General features: G+C 41.9%; 1 protein-coding gene across 1 annotated transcript; it reads left to right on the forward strand.

Annotated features, from left to right (window-relative positions):
• Positions 1–173: 173 nt before the first annotated feature.
• On the forward strand, positions 174–18,878 carry serpini1 (serpin peptidase inhibitor, clade I (neuroserpin), member 1). The gene is made up of 9 exons (XM_069147887.1): positions 174–278; positions 10,936–11,227; positions 11,851–12,081; positions 12,267–12,461; positions 14,658–14,862; positions 15,816–15,913; positions 16,852–16,938; positions 17,104–17,193; positions 17,906–18,878. Exons 2-9 carry the CDS (start codon positions 10,957–10,959, stop codon positions 17,980–17,982), a joined length of 1,254 nt encoding a protein of 417 aa, XP_069003988.1. The 5' UTR covers positions 174–278; positions 10,936–10,956; the 3' UTR covers positions 17,983–18,878.
• The last annotated feature ends 1,713 nt before the right edge of the window (positions 18,879–20,591 follow it).

Below are 20,591 nucleotides of genomic sequence, written 5' to 3' on the forward strand. Positions count from 1 at the left end.
CCTAAAAGAAAGAAATATCCCACCGTGAGGCGGTTTGAAAACATTAGAGTGATTACTGTATACTAAGTTTAACGGTATCGTAAACAAATAGGGAAACGGGAGACAGTGATTTATTTCATTCTGATTTTACACTCTTTGGTCGACGTTCATTGGACCAATCGGTGTGGAGGGGGCGGGGCCTGCGGCAAATGAACAAGCAGTGAGCTGCGGAGGAGAGCAGCAGAGAGAGACCGCACTTATCCATTCATCCATCCATCCCTGCCGTACGCCCTTTATCGGTAAGAGCCGTTTTATGCAATAATCTACAGCTGGTTCAGTCACAACGCCTGCCCTAATTTATCTGACTAACACGATCTGATAACAAACATTAAGTGCCCAGCTTTTGAAAGATACAAAAATATGTCATTTTTCTGAGTTTTTCCATATAGGATTACTTTTTATTTAGGTGTAGGAATGTGTCGGTTAAATAGGGCATTTTATGGAATATTATAAAGGGATTATGATGTCGTAATCAACATGTGTGGGCTTTTAATAAAGGGGGCGGATGGAGACGCACATTGGAGCCAAACATATTTCTTCAAGCCCATTGATTAAAGCCGTTATTACTCGTGTGTGTCCACCACCTAAAGCTGTTTCATTTCTGTCCGTGCTCTGTGATTGCATTGCTTTGTTGTTGTTTTCCCCTGAAATCAGCTTAGTCGATGCAGTGTGGTTCTTGTCCTTGAAATACAGGCAAAGGCGCATTGAGTAGTATGTGTGTGAATTAACGAGGCAGATTGTAGTATAGACTGGTCCTACCTTATCCCCCACCCCACACACACACACACACACACACACACACACACACACACACACACACACACACAAACACAAACACACACAAACAAACAAACACACACACACCACTTGTTATTCCTTCATGCAGGTCTGTGTATGTGCATGTGTTCATGGTGGTTTCGATTAAAATTCATACACCAGAAGCCACAGATTCAGATAGTACAGGTTTTTCAGAAAGAAAAAAAAAGAAAAAAAATAGCTCTTCAATTATGACTTATGCACCTTATACAATGCACCTCAGGTTAAATCTGTGTGGATGAAATGATAAAAAAAAAAAAAAAAATGGAGAAAAAGCAGGTCAAACCTCCCACTAAGCACGAATACATACAAATATAATCACCTATTCCAGTATTTGTTTCAAGATCATTTTGCTCTAAAACACTCTACATTCTCTACAAATATATTTTCTCAAATCAAATAGCTTTTTACCAGCAATAACCATTTCAGTGTTCCACTGTCTTATCCTCTCAATCCCCCTCTCATCTGTTTACCTTTGCCATTTAGACAATGACCATTCAAATCCTCATTAAGGCCCATAGTTGCATTTCCATAGAGTATCCTTTTGAATCATAATCTCAATGTATAAATCCCATACACATCTGAATCACTGGTTAATCTCGGTTGATAGCTTGCTTTTCTCTCCCATATGCTTGCCTACGGTGTGAGTGCCTGTGTGTGTGCGTTCTGCCTATTCCCACAGAGAGGCTGCATTAATTGCATTTCAATAATTAAATGTCTTTCAAATCATCCTTGCGAAACAAAATGAGCGGGGAAGGGAGACACACACTGCACACCGAGTATGAGCTGCGAATGCATGTGCGCAACTGCTAACCATAACCTTACACATTTGTGTGTTGTGTGTGTGTGTGTGTGCGTCAGGGCTGCTGATGTGTTTCTGTCAGTTTCATATTCTGCTGAGAGTAAGGGGAAGTCTGCAATAAGTACTGCAGTTGTCTATCCTCGACCGGTGGATTCTTAAGATAGATCCAAGCCAGTTATATGCTGCAGTATGAAGTGAGAGACGGAGAGGGAAAACAAAGTAGTTTAATCTGTCTTTGTTCTAAAGTAAAAAAAAATTGGGCTATGGTTATTAAAAGTGCATGTATGGAAGAAAAGGCTGGCCAGTGATCGGCATGAAAAAAAACTGCTTATTCATCTTCCAAAAATGGTTTTTACATGCATGAAAAACATTCTGAAAAAGACGGTGACACTTTAAATTCTAAATTGAATCCATAATGTTTAATTAAAAACATAAAGAAATGGGGATAAACTGAATTTTAATCATTTCTCGTCTGCCTTTTTCCCTTCGAATTCGAAATAAACTCCCACACTGAAGCACGCCACCTGAACATATTGTACTGTACACGGTCCAGCAGCAGGTTTGTCCCCGGTACACTCTGCTGCAGCAAAGACACGGGGGATTAGTTAATACCTGGCCAGATAGGAGAGAGAAAGGGGTCAGGTCACAGAGAGGGAGCGAGAAAACCAAAAGAAGTGTCTACTTGAGTTAGATCGCAAAAGTATCAGTAGTTGATATGCAAACTAAACAAAACCATGTTACCTTTTACCAATTTGAAAATAATAGTTTTGAAACAGTAATTCACATCTCTGCAAAACGTTACATGCACACGCATTTTGGAATCTATCTGTTGATTGATTGGTGACATTGAGAGGTGGGCTGGGTGTGGAGCAGGAGGGGAGGTCGGGGGAAGGGGGGGAAATCAGTGCGGTGCACTGCAAAACTGAAGAAGATTTGGTAATGCAATCAATATGCTTAACACGCACACGCGCACACACACACACACACACACACACACACACACACACACACTTCGCTCTTGTGGTGCTGAGTCCAAAAACAGATAGAAACCTTCTTCTGAAACAGTGCAGACTGGCTGCCCACCTGTGCTTTTCCTGTTTTGACAAAATATCTACTGGCAAAACCCTGATTTTCTCCCGAAGCTGTACAGCAACACTTAAACTTAAACTTAAACTCCAAATCATTTGGAGTTATTCACCTCATTCTCACTCTGTAGCACCCTGTGAAGCAAACAAAACAGCTCATGAGCGAACCAGACACCCTTCTTATCGCCATCTCAGCCTCTTCACCTGGCTCTCACTTCTTATTCTGGATCACCTGCCTTGTCTCTCTTTCTTACCTCTGTTACCCAACCTCCCCACCCCTCCCAAACATACAGACACATACACGCACATTTCTCCCACCAACGAGTTGATGGTGACCTTTCTTGTGCTGCAGTGTCTCCCTGGTCTTTAGTCCAACTGAAAAAGCCTCCAGTCTTTTCACTTTTACCACTGACCCCAAATAGAGGCCGATCCAATTACGGCTCAAACCTCCTAACTGCGCTCCCACAGCGCCGTAGCTGTGTGTGTGTGTGTGTGTGTGTGTGTGTGTGTGTGTGTGTGTGTGTGTGTGTGTGTGTGTGTGTGTGTGAGTGAGTGTGTCTCTGTCTGTGTGTGTGTGTGTGTGTGTGTGTGTGTGTGTGTGTGTGTGTGTGTGTGTGTGTGTTTTCTGATATAGAGAAAGAAAAGAGATAGTGTTTCGTGTGCCCCGGCACAGTGAGGGGAGCAGTAAACCATCACGCCATACCACGCAGGGGGTCGGTAGATATCATTGGCTCAGAGTCAAAGCTTGTACCTGCATGGGAGTTGCCTCTGTTCCGCCCGGTCCTCATCTATTTGTCCGTCTACTTGTCTTTATTTGTGTCTTCTAATTTTTTTAACCAAATGTCTTTGTTTGTTTTTTTTATTGGTTTCGGTGTCTGCTCATCTTTTTGCTCTTCTCTCGCGCTCTCGGTCTATTTCACTGTCTTTATACCTCCTTATCTCCATGTGTGTCACTCCCTCTGGGTGTCTCTGTTAGCAGGGATTAATAAAGGGTTGTTAACCTCTGTTTGCCCTCTGTGGCGTGTACAGTGAGCACCTTGGGACTTCAGGCAGGTTCCACAGCACTTTAAGTCATTTTCTAACAAGGAGCTGAATGAGCTGCTGAGCTGAGGATGGGCTGTGCAGGTAATTGTGTCTGCCGTTAGAGGGATGTAAACTTGCAGGGATAGAATTAAAGAGCAGAATAGTGCCAACAGGTTTCTACTCTTTAAAAACGATAGTCAAACAGTTACTTAGGTATGGAGGTGCAATCGTCTTTCTTTTGTTTAACGGCTGCCAAATAATGGTTGCTAATGAAAGTATTGCTACACAGCGAGCGCCACATATAATCAAGTACTGCGCCATGGTTGTGGCTGAAATCCAGATAACAGATATAATTTTAGTCATTCAGACCGAATAAATCAGGGTCTCTCCCTCCACCAGTGGCCCTGTGTATTACAGCACATACTGTATCTCGTGTTTCCATCTTAATTATACAATGAAAAATAAATATCTATAACACATTTCACGCTTCATTATGATTTCCTATGAATGAGGAAAATTCAATTCATTGAAATGCCCACTTTATAAATTAAAAGCTGTAAATGAACCAATTTCGAAGTAGTTGGAGAGACAATCTCTACTTTATAAGGACATCTTTTGGAGGGAAAAAAATGTTGTATTAACTAAAGGATTAAATCTGAACTAATATGTATGTGATCAAGTTTTGCGAGCAGCTAGCACAGGGACAGCAGATGACCAGTATTTATCTTTTTAGTCCTCCTCCACCGGTGTCAAATTTATAGTCTTTGGTCAAATTTACAGTCACTTTTCTTAGAGGACATTTCAAAGAAAGAAAGGAAAGAAGTGAATGGTGGCTGAATTCCATCCACCTGCTTCAGTTTCAGAGTCCTGCTATTGTTCATGCTGGTTCACCGTCACGCGGTCGTGGCCTTGGCACACTTGAATAATGTTTTTAGTAACATCCATTGTTGATGACAGGTCCAACTGTCGCTGTGAAAAAGGTTGAGTATAAGAGATCTTTGTTAAACTGGCCCAAAAAATGTATAATCACATTTACAACAACATCAAATCATTACAGTCCCCCATTCATTTTAAAAGTAACCTAAGGCATGTATCCGTTATTCAGGAACTGCTTCAAAGACAGATGATAACAATGCTTAGTTCTCTCTCATCACATTTGTTTGTTTTTTTCCTGACATTTTACTTCAGTATGTAAAATAGAAATACCTGTGACAGTATAGTAATAGAGACTGTGACTTTGGGGGATGAGTTGCACACTGCTTTTAAGATGGCATGCAAATTATTGAATATCGCTGCAAAAATGATGCTGCGGTGGAGGTAAACTACTTTTTAAAATGCGCAGGTGTAGATTTTATTAAAATCCAAACCATAATTATTATTCACTTAAAATATCGACATGTTGTTTTTGTTTTTTATTCTTCTGGATTTCAAGCTTCCATCACAAAAAAATTATGCTGTGTTCTCTCATCGATGCAGTTCACAACTAGGATTATCCCTTCCTGAGAGGTTTAACATTGCCGGACAGGCAAATCACATCAGCGTGTACTTTTGCAAGGAAGATGATTGTGTTGTGAAATGTTGAGCTCTAACAACATTTTTAACAAACGTTTGTTTCCTTAAAAAAAAAAAAAAAAAAAAAAAAACATCCAGAGGTATTTAGCTGCTATTAGCTGCCTGAGTGCTACAGCAGGGGCGAGTAGTGGGCGTGAGCAGAACAGACGGCTTGATTGATGAATTGGATCCACTTTATTGTGCACTGAAATGGAAGTCCCCACCCGCCATAGGAGTTAAGTACTTTCCTTTCTCCTTAGACTGCCATGGAGTTACAGGCTCGACTTCATGGTGGGCTTCATTACGGCCTCCCTGTGTAAGATTTCTGTTCTGCTGCGGGATTCTCCACATCAGTGGGGGAGCAATATCTGCGAGACAGGTGTCTCATCAAACTGGCAAAAGAGTGGCACTCGCAGAGACATGAGTGATTTAAGATCAATGGTTTTATGTGATGATTAATAGGTTTTATGTTAGTTTAATTATTTTGAGTTTGGGTATGCATGTGTCTTCTTGCATTTTACTCACTTTTAAATCCATGTTAAAAAAAATAAAATAAAATAAAAAGCCCCTCTGGTATCTCTCAGGAGAAGTTGAAACTCATGAATGGTAATCAGACTTCATTATCTCGATACTGCAAAGCCCTTTATAAGTTAAACATATTCATGGTGAATTCATGCCAGATCACCCTGACATTTCAAACGGCGCATCCGTTGCAGAAATTCAAGGTTTTTCTGGGCTGGAGATAATCATAGACATCATTCTCTGCAGTTTATTCCCAGAGGGACGGGCCCTGATGAAATGGGATGTTAGCATTTTCACACTATTTGTCAAAGCTTCAGCAGTTAGGAAGTGTACTTGGACTGTGAGTGAACCAGTGCGCTGTGATTTGAATTGAAGCAGAGGAGAAGGGAGATACTGATGGGGGACTTTGCGGCAGCTCCTCATTTCCAGAGGAAAGCAGGAGTTGTTGTTTTTTTTGTCAGGGTACTGCATTGTGTGTCTTGGGAGTACGATGGTGTGTGTGTGTGTTTTCGGAGCAGACGCTGTCAGAGAGTGCGTTAAGTGACAGAACTGGTGCTGAGAGGGGTTGCGGGAGACAGAAAATGCTGAGTAGAGTAAGAAAAGAGGAAAGAGTTTATCTGCCTATATGGAAGCAGGAAGATATCTTTTCAGGGTAAAAATTCTTTCTGTCAGTTTGGCAAAATGAAAAATGTCCATCACTTGCCGGTTGCCTTGGTAACCTTGGCCTGGAATTATATGTGGAAACTTGAAAGTGTGCATGTGTTTGTGTGTACCTGTGGATTTAAACCGTGAATGCGGATGTTCATGTTTAATAAATTCCCCTGGCCTCCGAAGCATGCCGTCTCAAGGTGTTGGGTTTAAATGGCAGTAAGGATTAACGTACGCACTGGGCTTTTGGGTGACGTCATGTTTTAATTGTCGAAATGTCAACTGACGATCTATTCTGTCTGAGAATTAGGATTACACAGGGAGATTATAGGCAGTTTTTAAAGGCCAGTGAGTTTAATTGCATGGAATTAATCAAGTTGTCAGGATTAAACTCTTGCAACTTAAACCATAAGAGATTTTCTGGCATATTCGGTTCTTTCAGTCACGAGAGAACGTTTTATGCCTCGGTGTTGGGTTTCCCTGCTTACCTGGGAGGCATGCTGGGAAACCCACCTGAGGAGATCGGAAGTTGTGCTCATAGTCATCAATGGCCAAACGGGCAAAGAGTGGGATCCTCTTGTAGACGGCGTGCCGCAACTCAAAAGGTCAGAATGGTGTCACCGTTACAAGTAAAAGCCAGCCACCCATGGTGTTATTATCCACTCACACATGCACACTTGCACACAGACACACACAGGTGCACACGCAATTATGCCCCACACTACTTTTCCTGGCTTAACTGCATGGTTGGGTCTTTCCTTACGGAAAACAGGGCCGACTGTCTCAGAAAAGTTCAGCTCCCACAGCTCAGAAGGTCAGGAACATTACCTCCATTTACATCTCTGCCAGCCGCCCCCTCCTTTCACTCAGCCCTTCTTACTCGCTCTAGGTCTCTCTCCTTCTCTTTGCAATGTCTGACTCACAGCATGACATGTGAGAACAGGTGGATGCACGTGACGGACGCTGTATTAACGGCAATACGTTCGGTTCCCCATTTTATCTTACTGTTTAAAATCTGATGTGTCGTTTCCACCGCTTTAACCACCACTCATGCGCCCGCTTACTTGGTTTATGTATTTCTATCCAAGGGCTTTATTCCAAGTGTATTCATGTTTATTCATTGTCCTCCTCGTGCTCTCCTAACACTTTTTTGAACATGATGAGTGAACGCATTAAAGGATGGAGTTATTCTGTACTTTTGTTACCGTAAACAAATCCCATGAAAAGACCAAAACCATCAATGCCTCAGTGTGTCTCTCAGCCTCAAGCGCATTCATTTTTTTTTTTACGAAAGATGGAACATTTTCAAAAACGGTCTCACAAATCCACTTTTTTTTCACAGAAAATTTGAAACCTGCTGCACATTTTTGTTTTTGGCAAATGCCGCTCAAATAAGAGCAAGTTGTGAATTTTCTGGGAACTATTTTCAGCTGCAGATGAATACATATCTGTTGGCCTTGGGAGTATTCATAGCAGCACCACAGTGTATGTTGGATTGAGCTTATATAAACCGCAGCAGCCTTTTCAGTGAAGTGAAGGAACGTGTCACTCTCTCGCTTTATCTCTCTTTGGCTGCACAGGCAATATACAAGGTGCTTCCAAAATGTTCTGAGACTGTTCCTGTTGTGCATGAAAGGAGCACAGCACTGTGATGCTCATGGAGCAGGGGGAAGCAGAAGCTTTCATGAGTACGCCAAGTTACGTTGTTTGTTCAACATCAGTTACACAAGTTTTTGTCCGGGCGCATTTGCAGCTTCACCATGAACCTTGAAACTTGAGCAGAGCGACATCAGATCAGAGTCGCGCTGTGATGCTCTGAGGTGTTTGAGGTAAAGTTTCCAGTGCAAATTAACTGAACTGCGACGTGATGGAAATTGGGTTCTCCGACATGACAACACACTCGCTCATAGTTCCTCGCCCTCGGCAACACAATCCTCGCTCGCCACCACCCCTCCCGTCTGCCACTTCACAAACAATGTGATGCAAAATTTGATGCGCACTCTCTGCTCAAGTTTCAGATACGTGGACAAATCACAAATGCGCACATACCAGTGTTTACAAAAATGCTCGTAAGTCCGGTGCGGATCAGGGGCAGTCGTATGTTAGTAGGGTCAAATGACTGGGTGCGTTGACAACAAAGTGCAAGTGGTGTGTGAGTATTCAACAAAAAGAAACTTTGTAAAGTAAAATACATTTTCATTTGTTGACGGTGCTGTGCTAGTCAAAAGCAGTTTGTCCGAATATTTATAGATGGAGGACAAGATGAGATCTTGAATGTCAAAGAATTTAAACTGGAAATGACATGTGGTCGTATGTAGTTTGAGAACAAGGAATCATATTTAAAATCTTACAAAGTAGCCTTGGAACATGCAAGCATGGATTTCCCACTTTGCTGATTCAATTTGGGGTTATTACTTCACAGATAAGGCTTGTGATAATCTGTAATTTTTTAAAATTATTATTAACAAATCACAGAAAAAGATCAAAATCAGTGATGGATCAGTACAGTCTGACTTTCCTACTTCTTCTGTGACACTTTGTTCATTTGAAGGTGTAAATCTTTAAAAAGATCTTGCAAATAAAAATTTTAGAAAAGAAAACATTTCTTATATGCTTGATACTGTCATCTTTTTCAACACTGATATGTCATTATTTATTATTTTTAGCCGCGGATATTGTCTCCAGTGAGCTTTTAAGACAGAAGTAAGGCATTAAATCAAAACAAACTAGAAGGTCCATGTCAATAATAATGAAGGAACATGACACCCTGATGTGTTTTTAATAGTTCTTGGACACTGGGGGTCTGTGGCAGAGAGAAATAGACTCTGTATATCAGGCTTTGAACACGCACAAAATACCTGTTGATAGTATCAGTACATTGTTTGTTACAGTCTTTTCATGGATGCTTCTCCCACAGTAGGTGGGACTGGTTCATTTGGGGAAGGTACAGTAAATCATTGGTCATGTGCCAGAGCAGAGCAGCAGAGGAGAGGGCAGGACACAACAGGATAGGGCGCTAATTTTCTGGCTGCTGCCTATTGTTAATGTTGTTGACACCACCGTCACCTGCCATCTCACACATACAGCATTAGCCAGCAGATTCCAGCCCTGCATGGGACTCCTAATTTCAATCCCTTTCACACAGCAAGAGAAACAGACAACAAAACACGCGTGTCGCTCTTTAGCACCCTCTCCGCACGCCATATATTTCTCTATGTTTATGCTATTTTTCAGTGACTCTCTTTTCCTGTTTGGCCAGCAGAAAACAATGTTGCTCGGCAACAACAGTGCCAGAGATATGGCGCAGTGTGTGTGTGTGTGTGTGTGTGTGTGTGTGTGTGTGTGTGTATTTCTTGTCGTTTTGGGGAGGTACAGAGACAGAAAAGGTAGGAAAGTAGAGAGATGAGAGGGAGGGGGAGGAGATTGGTGAGGAGAGATAAAATATGGATAAGCGGAAGATAAAAAAAAAAAAAAAGGTGAGAACTGTGAAGGCATGGAGAGATGAGGGGAAGGAGGAAGGGGGGCAAAGGCCTTTTCCTCATCAGTCATTCTGTACAGACGGGCAGAAGCACATCAGTCCACATAAAAAGGCTTCAGCACAGGCGCACGGGGGCTGATTTAACTCAAGATGATAAAAACGGAGATGAAATTTGTAAGATCACTTAGGAAATGTGCTCTGAATTTCAGACGACAGCAGTACACTTGTTTCGTGTATATATATATATATATATATATATATATATATATATATATATATTACCATACAATACATACATATGTATTACCATACATACTTCCATGTTTTCCTTCTTTTCCTTCCACTATTTAAGCAGTTTGACAGTATTTTAACAGCGACTTTATGATTTCTTTTCATTAATAAGTTTAACAATTGCTCCTGGATATTTGTTTTCATTGCATTCCCGTTTTTGCCTTTCACAGTTTAAATTGGAAGAATGATTGACTGACATGTTATTGGTCTCGCTCTGATCCTCTGCTCTCTTGTTGCCGTCCCACATCCCTGCTGTCTTTCATCTCTGTCTCTACTGTTTCTCTACTCCACAATAATCGTTCTCCTTCCCTCTGTGCAATCCCGTTGTTTTCACCTTCACCTCTCCATCCTGTCTGCAATCCTCTTCTCTCTACTTTTGGCTCTCTCCTCCCTCCCACATCATTTTCTCTCATCTTGTCTTCCCTCCATCCATCTGTTCTCCTTCCTTTTACAACTCTTTGGCTGCCCATCCCCCTTCCAATCATTAATTTCCTTTTCCTTCACACTTTGCCCCATCCTTTTCTTTTCCACTAAACACATTTTTCCACTTTACTTTCCATTCTCTTTTTTTTTTCTCTTTCCTTTTCATCCCCTTTTCTCACATTATTCTCTCCATCTTGCCATCATCACATCACATTTCTCTATTTTTGCCCAACTCCATACATTTCTCTTACACTCAGCTCTCTGTGGTCTGTGCTGCGATGTTGATCCTGGACGTTCTGTCCCCGCTCCTCCTCCTCCTCTCCATCCTGTTGCCGGGCTACGGTTGCCGGGCGGCGGACATTCCAGAGGACACTACATCAGAGTTCTCCGTCAGACTGTACCACCGGCTGCAGGCAGCGGGGGGTCAGGACAACATCATTTTCTCCCCACTGAGCGTGGCTGTGGCCCTGGGCATGGTGGAGCTGGGAGCCCGGGGGGCTTCGCTGGAGGAGATACGACAGGCTGTCGGATTCGGCCACCTGCTGCCAGGTCAGAGACACAATCATAAACACAGGTTCACAAGCATCGGGGTCAGAGGTGGGTGAAGGACGAGGAGATGGAGCCAAATTATAAAAGTGAAAAGTCTTTGGCAAAAGCAAATGCAAGCAGGCTTTTTACAATTAAAAGAGCTCTCCACAGATTTTAAACACCAATGTCAGTTTACCTGTCTTAAGTACAGCCCAGCGCAAACAGCTGTATGTCTTCTGTGGTTGGAGGGAGCAGTCCAAAGTTTTAGAAAATACAATGGCGGAAATCTGCTGCACCACAAGCCTGTCAATCAAACAGACACGTCTTCAAGAAACACAGCTTTTTCGGGCCTAATTTCAAATTAACAATGGGAACATTTTCAGATGGGCCGCCAGAAAACTAATGATAAGGTGGGACTTTAACTAACAACAACATAATGACTTGTGGAAAAAATTTATCGATTTTTGTATTTGATGAGAGAAGTTGAATGGGAGTCTATGGAGCCGGAGGTTTGGAGCCAGCACCTAGTGGCACTCTGTTGTACTGCAGTTTAAGGCACTCACGCATCAGCCTTATTTTTCAGACCCGGAAGCTACGTCCACTTATTGACACCAGTCTGTGGTGTGTCTCCTTGTGTTCTGCAGGAGTGGAGTTCTCTTTGCTCCAGAACCTGACGGCGGCTCTGTCGGATGATGATACCCACTACATGATCCGATTCGCCAACAGCCTCTTCCTGCAGGAAGGAGTCACCTTTAACCCCGAGTTTCTGCATCTGATGAAGAAGTACTTCCGAGCTGATGTGGAGACGGTAGACTTCAGCGAATCCTCAGCTGTGGCCGAGCAGATCAACAGCTGGGTGGAGAATCATACCGAGAGTAAGTTGGAGAGAGAGGAAGAACGGGAAAGATACAGATGAATGGATAGAGGGGCGATAATACAGTATGAATGAACAATTATATTCCCCACATACTTTAAAAGGACATGGCTCATTGTCAGAGGAGTTACATCCGTGGTGGTTTGATCACATCCGCTAATACAACCTTCAAATCGCTCCCTCCAGGTAAGATCTGTGCGCTGCTATCAGCCGAGGACTTCAGCAGCGTGACCCGCCTGACCCTGGTGAACGCCGTCTATTTCAGAGGCTCCTGGAAAAACCAGTTCAGGCCAGAGAACACCAGGACCTTTTCCTTCAGCAAAGACGACGGCTCTGAGGTCCAGACACTCATGATGTACCAACAGGGAGACTTCTATTACGGTAGGGAAGATCTCGCAGAGTCTCTGCGTGCGTGCATTTGTAGAACTGCACTTGTGGCATTTTCTCTGGAGCCCTTCGTTTTCATCTCATATTTCCTGAGGTTATTTAAAATGTTAATCTCAGATCTAAAATATTCATATTTGGAGTGTTATTCCCAGGAAAGGCTATTTTTTTTTTTTCCACTCAGTGAGCTCTGCTGCTAAAAATTCTCTTAATTTGCACAAACCACAGTTGGTATGTCATTTCGATTTAGTAGTACAGTATATGTTGAAGGCTACTTTGCTAATCTTAAAGATATTAGCAGCGCTGTGGCAGTCTTTATGAAGTCTCGAACCACTACAACAGGTTTTTCTGACAGAGTGTAGCAAGTACTATTTTTTGCCAACTAAATGAAATTGTTCATTTTCTGCTGATCAACAAATCGTTTGGTTTCCAAACTAACTGTATATGTGCCCTGTGATTTTTTTTTTTATCACAGCTTTTTTTTTTTTTTTGTATCCAGTCCTGGTAAATGTGTTGTTGCGGGGTTGTTGTTACTTAACTAAACGTTCTCACTACTGTCTAGGTTTATTGTCTGAAAGGATGCTGTCGGGAAGTTCCACATGAGATTTGACTATAGCTTGTACATATTTAAGAACATGTTGTGGCTGTTCTGAGTCGGCTCTACTATATGCGTCAGATTTTGGTCTATTTGGTGTTTTACCAGCGTTGGAAGGTGCACAATGTTTGTGTGGAGTCCTGCGGTTTGGCTGTTGCACTTGAATGATTCCAGTCTGTCTTTTCTGCATCCAATCATTTTTTTTTTTTTTAATTTGTGCCAAAGATAGTTACATCATAGTCTTACTGCACTGCTACTAAAGTCGATGCATTTCAGTTATGTCGGTGCCGTTTGTATGGGTGTAGTGAGATTACACACATCCATACGCCCACGTTTGCACATAGTCATGCTCACACACTGAGGATCAAGAAAATCTGTGTGTGTGTGTGTGTGTGTGTGTGTGTGTGTGTGTGTGTGTGTGTGTGTGTGTGTGTGTGTGTGTGTGTGTGTGTGTGTGTGGTTGAGGGCTGCAAAACAGGGACAGGTCCTTGGGGAGAAGGCTGCGTTTGCATTCTCATTTTGAATCGCAATCATATTGGTTAAGTAAAATGTTTCGGGAACAAGCCTCTCTGCTGCATCGTTAGCTCACTCTGCATCCGCAAACGCTCCCCAGAATGTTAAGTTTAATGAAGGATGATCAGTCTTCTTGTTGTGATCTTTCCTTTAAAGCAGCATGACAGCTCGTGTGCGGCGTATGAATGATGAAATCTGTTAGAGTTCATTTCTGTATTATCTCCATCTCGTATTACAAAAACCAAAGTAAGTGGGATAATCCTGTGTTAAGATTTCAAATATAGTTGGACTTAATTTTGACGATAAAAGGATGATCTCCTCCCGACTAAGAAATACCGTCACACGTAATTCTTGCCTTGTCTTGATTAGAATTTGTATGTGAGGGTTTTGTTTAATTAGAATACAAATGCAAAGGTATGTTAACGATCCACCTCGCGTCTATGAAGCTGTCACATTTTTGGTCTGCGCGGTGTACCTCTAAGACGATATCAGCTCCAACCGATGTTTGTGTGAGCACGCGATGTGTAATCACGGTATGTGTGTGGGCAAGTGCATTAACATGGATCTATATATACATGCAAGGACGTGATCCTATGTCGGTTTACTTGGTTTTATTTCCTGCCTGAAGACAGTCAAGTGTGTGTTTGTTTAAAAAAAAAAAAAAAAAAAAAAAAAAAAAAGGCATCGCACTGACGAACACACTCAAACACACCATCCTTTTGTGCCTAATTGAATTTTGCCGGGGATTTCAACAGAGCGCTAAGCACTGGGAGACTACATGCAGTACAGTACGCATGTAATCCATTTTCACACCAAGCGTAACCAAAAGCCTTTGAAGTTAAGCGTCAGTGGTTTTTAATTAAAACATCAGGGAAATGACCACACAGACTGTAATCAATACAGCCAATCAATGGGCCTCAACATGCTTCCATTTGTGTTTGTTCCTCCTCGGCGAGGCTCACAAACCCATTACGGGAGGCACAGGTGTGCGTGTGTGTTTGTGTGTGTGTGTGTGCGTGCGTGCGCGCACGCTTCCATACGCGTCTTTGGGTAGCTGCAGTTGCTTGTTGTTTCCTGCCAACCAGGCGAGTTCAGCGACGGCTCACAGGAAGCGGGCGGTGTGTACCAGGTGTTGGAGATGCCCTACGAGGGAGAGGACATGTCCATGATGATCGTTCTGCCTCGGCAGGAGGTACCGCTGGCTTCCCTGGAGCCCGTCATCAAAGCCCCGCTGCTGGAGGAGTGGGCTAACAATGTCAAACGACAGAAGGTGGAAGTCTACCTACCCAGGTGAGAGGGAGCGCGCACACGTAAACCCATGTAAACAGCCCGGCGGAGCGGAGCAACAATACGCCCGTCAACCTCTCACTTACTGGGAGAACTCCACACGCTCGCACACGCAGCGATACGATCTCATCCGTTCGTGACACCATTGCGCTTCAGCAGTGGTTTTGCGCGCCGAGCCGCCAGTCATCCTCAGTAGTACAAACAGATGCGCAGATGTCACAATGCGATTAGAACATACTTTTTTTTTTTTAATATATATATATTTTAGCTAATGCCTGAAAATGCAATGAGGCGGCACAAGTGGGGTTTTAATGCCAGAGTGATCAAATGCAGACTCAGTCGTTTAAAAAAAAAACTCCTTTGTGCCCTTTTCAATGAACATTGATGGAATGTTGTGTAATATGTTGTCTTAAGTGGAGGTCTTAATAATGACAATATGATCGCGCAACATGTGGAGTACCTAAGCTGTTGAATGCATTCTTAGACGATGCAATATGCCAAACTACACATAGCCTGGCTGTATACACTTGTAGTATTTTATTCAATTAAATGTAGTCTTATTTGTGCAATATGTTTTAAGGTTTGGAATGTATTAAGTATTTTTTTTGTAAAGTGCAGTCTCTTATCCTGTAATACGTTGACTTAAAATGTGTTAGGTAACTTTTTTTTATTACTTCAATTTAGCTATTTATGGCACACAAATCTATGTGTTTTTTTTTTTTTTTATGAATAATGTTGTTAGGCCCAGAAGGCAGAATTCAAATCAAATGCAGTAACACAAAACTTTTCCGACGGGGACAATAAAGTACACTGTATCATATCGTACCTTATCGAATCTTTTTTTTCCCTTTGGTCCGTAAATAATCAAACACAATAATTCACTTCCTGCTTCCCACAGCATCCCAAACTCTCTGACAATGACTATGATCGACTGACCTTTGAACTCAAACCTCCAGGTTTAAGGTGGAGCAGAAGATTGATCTGAGAAACACTCTGCAGGAGCTGGGAATAAAGAACATCTTCACCAACGATGCTGATCTTTCTGCCATGACAGGTGACGCACAGCTGCATGGAGGGCAGTGGCAGACACACACACACACACACACACACACACACACACTACACATCGCATAAACCACACTGCACATTACAAAATACTCCCATATATATACATAATAATTAATCCATATTAAACACACATTGGTACAGACACTAATAGCCAAAAGAAATAAACTCCTAAAAGAGTTCGGGAGATTTAAAATGTTTCCGTCTTGGCAGCAGCGAAGTAGCCTTCAGTACTTTCAAGGGTAACCAAGGTAACTGGCACTGAGTGGGCAGGTCACATCATCTGTTAAAAATAGATCCAGACGGAAAGACAGATATATGCATGGAGGCAGTGAAAGACATATATATGCGTGGAGGCAGTGAAAGACATATATATGTCGGGATAATCCATATCTAAAGAAAAAGACATGGCCGTACTGAAAGCCAACTCACACATAACTAACACGTTAAAACAAACTAAAATAAAATGGTTTAAATAGCCTTATAAAGTCAACACCATTTGGTAAACGGCTTGTTCTTACCAGGTGGAGCTTGTATTATATTGCGAAACACAGTCTTTGGACTTCGGTACATTTTGCACTTGCTAAAACATCCTCAACTCAACATGTACTCAGAGGACGCAGCCTGTTCTGTCCGGCAGATAGAGAAGAGGATGCAGTTAAAAATGCTTTCAATTAGTGTGGAAATAAATGTTTAATATTATCTGTCTGAGCGTACATCACTTTTTAGGAAGTTACTGCTTGATGTGACCTTCTGTCTGGTCTGGGATGTTGATTTGATTAATGAGTGGGTGTACTCCAGACCAGCGTGCTTTGTACCTTTAGCGAGACGTACAGTTTAGACTCAACGTTGTCCCATCGCTCTCCGATTTGACGTAAACGATACAGACGAGGTGACGAGCCGTGCGCTTTTGTGTGTGTTGTCCAGACGGTAAGGATCTGTACATTGGGAAAGCAGTGCAGAAGGCCTACCTGGAGGTGACGGAGGAGGGGGCAGAGGGAGCCGTTGGGTCAGGTAGGCTTACTTTTTTTTTTTTTTTTTTTTTTTAATCTTAATCTTCGTAAACACAAAACATTTTTGCTGTGTATCAAAACAGCAAAGTCAACTTCAAGTTCACAACACACGATCAACAAGTAACCCTGATGATTGTTCCCCTCTCTCAATCGTTCTCTCTCTCAGGAATGATTGCCCTGACCAGGACTCTGGTGCTGTACCCACAGGTCATGGCGGATCACCCGTTCTTCTTCGTCATCAGAAACAGAAGGACAGGTGTGTGTGTGTGTGTGTGTGTGTGTGTGTGCGTGCGTGCGTGCGTGCGTGCGTGCGTGCGTGCGTGCGTGTGCGTACAAATATTAAAGTATTTCAAGGGGTATGCATCGCCTTCAAATAAAACAAATCAAGTAAGCAGGTACACACAGTATAAGAGGTGCGATCAAGAAGCTCTCAGACTGTTCCTGTTGAGTAGGGTGAAGCAATAACTTTTGCGAGTCAGTATTGCAAGTCACGTTGCTTGATCAACAGATTCGGAGAAGATTCGGCGAATCAACCCAAACTACGGCGCGATTCTCCAATAAGACAACACGTCCACTCACCGCAAATTTCTTCCGTGCAGCAACACAATGGTTGCCCTCCATCACCCCTACGCTAGGTTTGGTTCCATTTTTCCGTTCCCCAAAACTTCTTCACAAAATTTGATGTGCGCTCTCATTGCAAATGCACAAAGACCACTGGTCACGAAGATTGCAGGAGCTGATTTGCTGATTGATCAAAAGGACGTAACGGAGTCACTCCGTGCACATCAGAGTGCTGCATCTGTCCATGTGTAACGGGAACACTCGCAGAGCCTTCTGATCGCGCCTCGTAACAGTCCACGTCTGTTTATTTGTCTTTGTGTGTACTAATCCGTAATAAATATGTAATGTTATATACACATTTGTACACATGTGCGTTTTAACCCGACTTTTAATCCCTCTCCTTCCAGGGTCTATCCTCTTCATGGGCAGGGTCATGACCCCTGAAGTCATCGAGCCCAACGACCATGACTTCGACTCCATGTAACCAGGGTCTGAGGTCACTCAATCTCAGCCAATCAAATCGGGACGTCATAAATGCTACCTATTCCTCTATCCCCATCTTCAGCTGTGTTTTATACTCTTTATGAAAAAAAAAGTATATAAACTGAATATTATATGATATATTATATATTGAAACATGACATACGACATATAATGTGACTGTGTTTTGATACCGGAAGCTTTGAATTCTTGGATACAGACGTGCAGAATGAGATAGTTGTAAATATTCTCAAGTAAAATATGGTTTGTATATGAGCAGGACGAACACATTGTATGTAATCCACGCACAACCCCTTTAAGTTCAGCAGCTTTGTACTCATTGCGCGCGCGAGGACACGCGCAAACACACGCACACGCACGCACGCACACACACACACACACACACAAAACCCCTTTCTCTTCAAATGTGTTTCTCCTCCAGATACAGTATGTGCGCACGCTGAGTTCAACACTTCAATTACATCCCTGTACATTTGACATTGTGTTCTCTACATATATATGCTCAGTATTTATTGCAGAATAAACATGTGCAAACATTTCGTCTTATACAATAAATCTTAGTAATATATCTGTTCCAGACAGTATTGAGACATTTTTACACTGTAGGCACATGGCTAAACTGCTGATAAACTAATATGCCTTATCACATCTGAGTGGCTGATTAAGTCCGAGCCGGGCCTCTTACAGGTGAGCAGAGGGGACTGCGTAACGAAGGCAGGTTGCTATAGAGACGGACTGGAGCAGGCAGGCGCACTGAAAAAGATCTGCTGCACTGTTTTGGATGTACATACAGGGAGAAACAGTAACACCAGCTGTATTCAGTCTTTTATTCAATAAAAACATGAATGTGTTCCCATTAAAAAAAAATTATATATCCTTCTCTGTGTGTAGACATTGTTTTCATAAGATTTATTCAAGGACACTACAGCTTATGCGCACTACAAAAAACAGGGCTATCTCTAATACTGCTGGATTTCCTGTGGGTTCTTTAAATAAAGGATTTAGTGGGAATGATAAAAATGCTTTAGTTATTATTTAGCTTAGTGCCCTGAATAATAAAAGACGGGTGCGGCTATTCAATCGTAACTCAGTTTCCCGGGGCAGACAATGTCCTGCCAAGGCATCTTGGAGTAGTTTCAAGCCTGCATCACCGTTTCCGCACGAACACAAGGAAACGGACCATATCGTTGGTCAACGCAGGGATATACTGTGACCAAGGACGAATGGGAGCTGCGCACCGATACTGAAGAAAGACACTTATTAAAGAAACTGAGAACATTTCAAAAAGTCAGTATGTTCATGATTTATGAACAGTTGTTTTAACTCTTTAAAAAGCATCAACAGGCATCACCGAGAACAGAAAGAATATGAAATAGTACTGTGCTTAACAGGAAATAGAAAATGACACTATTTACAAGGATGTTTCAAGCACAAATAGTAGCTGTAATTGTTGGTTTTTCAATTTACATTTTCCACTTTTTAAATTTAAAATTGACTTAAGCAATACATATATATATAAATATATAGTTTATATTTGGTAAAAAAAAAAAAAAAACAATTGCTTACACATCTATTTCTGCCTGCACAACCCGGATAATTACATCCCCAACAGATGTGTCTGTGACAACAAACATAAAATGAGCTTTGATATACTGACTCGTCAGTCGATGTTTAAGAGACACCAATTATCTTTGTCATGACTGCAACACAAAATGAAACCGGCTGTAAAAGAACAAAGCAAGTCAAATCATTTGAATAATGAACAGGAATAGCTGACGTACGCGACAGTTTACTCCTGCAGACGATGAGTCTTGAAATAACAATAAATCTATTAAAAACACATTCACACTAAGTACAAAGTCAGAGTGGAATCATTTAATCTCAAGCAGTTCCAAAGGTTTTCCTTTACCTATATCTAATAGCTTTTTCACCTCCTCCGTGTGCTCAGTGTGTTTCAGTATCTTCAACACAGAGAGCGGCACAGTTGAGGAACGACAGCCCATGGGTGAAGGGAGTTATTTATAATCTAAATTACTTTCACCAGCTGCAAAGATAGCTGTGCCGTATGTCTCCATTGTGGGCACCGTCCTTATCTCTCCTGCTACCCATGACAACATACTGCACGGAAAGAAGGAAACTACAAGAGAAGACATGAAAGTGCTCCTGAAGCTGCAAGCTTTCCTAATGACGGTTACTGGTAAAATATTTCTAGAGGTGGAAAATAATTGCCATACACAAACTCAAACTTTTCAACTATATCTCATCTTGTTGTTTTGTCCACTACAAATACACTGTGACTGGTACTTGTTGGCTAAACTCACAAAATGTAATCTGTGATCAACCTCCCAAAGAGTTTAATGAATAGTTCATGGAATTTCTTGTAGCAGCTGTACATTATTTCTTATGCATTAACAATAATTTACGCTCTCACCCTTGATACATTTTGCAACCTTGTCCATATTTTTACTTAAAGTATAATTTGAGTTCAGAACTGGTGAAGTAGTTTGATATTGAGGTATCATGTTAACAAGGATTTCAGTATTTTCATATTACTGATTCTTTCATTGGTTTAAGTATAGTTTTGGTGTAGCT

Source organism: Embiotoca jacksoni, unplaced genomic scaffold, assembly GCF_022577435.1.
Source record: "Embiotoca jacksoni isolate LCO1_2020_lvr unplaced genomic scaffold, fEmbJac1.0.p SCAF_14, whole genome shotgun sequence".
Taxonomy (NCBI): domain Eukaryota; kingdom Metazoa; phylum Chordata; class Actinopteri; family Embiotocidae; genus Embiotoca; species Embiotoca jacksoni.